Genomic DNA, 2,675 nt, shown 5'->3' on the forward strand with positions numbered 1-2,675 from the left:
CCATAACCTATAATCTTCTCATCTCAGCGGCAGAGTAGGAACAGAGCAAAGAGTGGAAAAAGGAGTAAAAATGCGGATATGCGAATATATAATACTCATGTTTATAGTGCCTTAATCACACCAGATGCGTGTAAACGTTATACTCAGCTATACTACATTAGAGTGGTGGCTACACTACATTATTATTGCGCTAATACTGTTCTCACTTGATTTCCAATTTCAAATTTTAAATGTCACTGACTCTATACCATCTCTTTGAGACAGTGTAGCAAAATCTCACTTTATGCATGAAATTTGCACCGTAACAACGATAACATCAGTTATGGAAACACTCTACACTGTCTGAGTGGGCGATAGTGCAGCCAATAGAAAACGCTATAAGACTTAGTTCAGTATTTAATGTTCCATTGATAAAACTGGTGCAATAAACTTGCACTGAGTTCAACTTTTGCTCCACTGCCTTTGAAGTCAGTGGAGACTAGTGCAACTTGAAATTGAGAGTTGTGTTCATGCTAAGGTGTGATATTATGTTATAATATGTTATTACATTATTGTAATCAATATTATAACAATGACATTGTTTAGTTTCAATGTTTCTAATAATTGCTATGCAATGACATTTTGACGTTTAAGAGTACAGTCAACGCGATACTACAAAAGCTTTACAACAATTTTTCATTGGTCACTTTGTAAAATTTTTTTTTCTAATTGGTCAACCAAGCTTTAAAGCATTTGTAGTGAGACTTTGACCGCAGTCTAAAACTCTTGAAATGTAAAAATTTAATTTAAAAAAATGTTTTAAATAAATTAATAAATCAGAATATTATAAAATAAGTAATTTAAGTTTGAACATAGTTATATATATATTTTTTTAGGGATGTTATAAAATGTTATAAAATGTGTGTAGGAATGTCAATAAAATAGATGTCTAATGATATGTTTCATTGAACCGCACTAAACCTGCACTATTCCTGCACTATTCCTGCACTAGTGCAGTTTTTATCTAAATCTAACACGGCGCTAGTGCTGCACCAGTTTTCTCAGTGGAGAACGCTATTAGTTCAAATTATTTAAATGCTAAACATGGCTTCCAGAACGCAAACATGACTTGTTGAAAATGAATAAGAATAAGCAAGTTGTCATTGATTTAACTGCGTGCAAGTTATTATTACGCATTATTCTTCATCGAACGTGGCTTTAGTTAATCAGTTCTAACTATTGACTGTTAAATACGTGACGAGATTATGATGAACGAGTGCGATCGTGATGCGGAGAACGATTCAACGATGCTGTCTTTGTCATTCAAGACGGATTTTGCGGAATTTCGTCCGCAAAAGGAGCTAGTGTACAATAAATTGTTGCCCTATGCGAATGAGCTTGATGTAGAGTCACGTATATGGCTCGCTGAGATCAAAGGAAATTTGGGACGCGCGGTCATGTTACGTGAGCTAACACCAGGATGCGTTTTTTGGTCGAACAGATTGAATTTGTAAGCCATGAGATTTTGCTTTTAAAGCATAGAAATACTTTGTACAGTGTACGAATGCCGTTTTCCTTTTAAAAGACGCAATCGTTCTATCCTTAGCATCCAATAATAACAAAGTTTGAATGACATTTATATCAATTGTGTTTTCTAATAGAAAAGCAGCTTAAGTCTAATCTATAATGTGCTCTTCGTTTCCTGTTTCTTGTCTTTTATTACTTTTTACTACTTTTCATTTACTTTTCACTTACTTTTTTCCTCTTATCCAGTTTTTCGTTTTCTATTGTCTGAGATAAAAGTTGACAAACTTTGGAATAGACAAGAAACATGCAAAGAGGAACGCGATTGTTGGTAACATGATTGCAAAGAAGAAAGAAAGCATAAAATAAAAAGCAAGTAACAGGAAACAAAGAACTCATTGTAAGTTAGCGGCTGTAGCAGCTGTGCACAGTCAAAGGAATAGAGAATGAGGATTTATGTCCGTATTCATAGTCCGTATTCATCACCTTGTACTTAAGACTTCCTTAAATTTATCTTTAGATACTCAGCAGCTAATGAAATAATTCGTAGAGTATCTAAAGATAAATTTAAGGAAGCCTTAAATATAAGGCCTGATTATGAATACGAATATTAAACTCTGTCTTGTCTTAAATGTGTACATTACATTATTTCTAATAAGTTGAAATTCTTATTTTCTGTGTACAGCCCTTCAAAAAAAGAAAAAATTCCAAATTTTTAGTGGGAATTCATTTCAATGAGTAGATAGTCAGTAATCGGAAGTCTTAACTAGTCCCTTAGGTCCAATTTTACAATATACCTACCTATTACCTAAAAATTAAAGATAACCAAGAAATTCACAAATGAATTTCATTAATGAATCTGTAACCTTTAATCTTATTAATCATATATTGTGAAAATGGGCCTAGTCATATAAGATTTGGCTATTGATCAACTACATTGATTAAGACTTAGAACCACTTAGGACTTTTGATTATCAACTCATTGTAGAAGAACCCTGATAGGACTTAAGGCAGATAATACTCGTAGATTGACCCATGAAGTTCTAAGTGATCCCTATACTTTTGTTTTTATATCCTTATAACATTGGATCTTAATCAAAATTTTTTAATTACAATTGATATTCAGGATTTGAAAGAGTTAAAAGTCGGTTAAAAAAAATTTGACTGGAATG

General features: G+C 32.7%; 1 protein-coding gene across 1 annotated transcript in view; it reads left to right on the forward strand.

Moving 5' to 3' along the window:
- The first annotated feature begins 1,244 nt into the window (after nt 1-1,244).
- LOC105623789 (proteasome activator complex subunit 4B-like) overlaps nt 1,245-2,675 on the forward strand; it is a 15,615-nt gene continuing 14,184 nt past the window's right edge. Inside the window, exon 1 of the mRNA XM_012205166.1 lies at nt 1,245-1,489. Coding sequence (XP_012060556.1) covers nt 1,245-1,489 — 245 coding nt within the window. The remainder of the gene's footprint in view (nt 1,490-2,675) is intronic.

Source organism: Atta cephalotes (genome assembly GCF_000143395.1).
Source record: "Atta cephalotes unplaced genomic scaffold scaffold00064, whole genome shotgun sequence".
Lineage (NCBI taxonomy): Eukaryota > Metazoa > Arthropoda > Insecta > Hymenoptera > Formicidae > Atta > Atta cephalotes.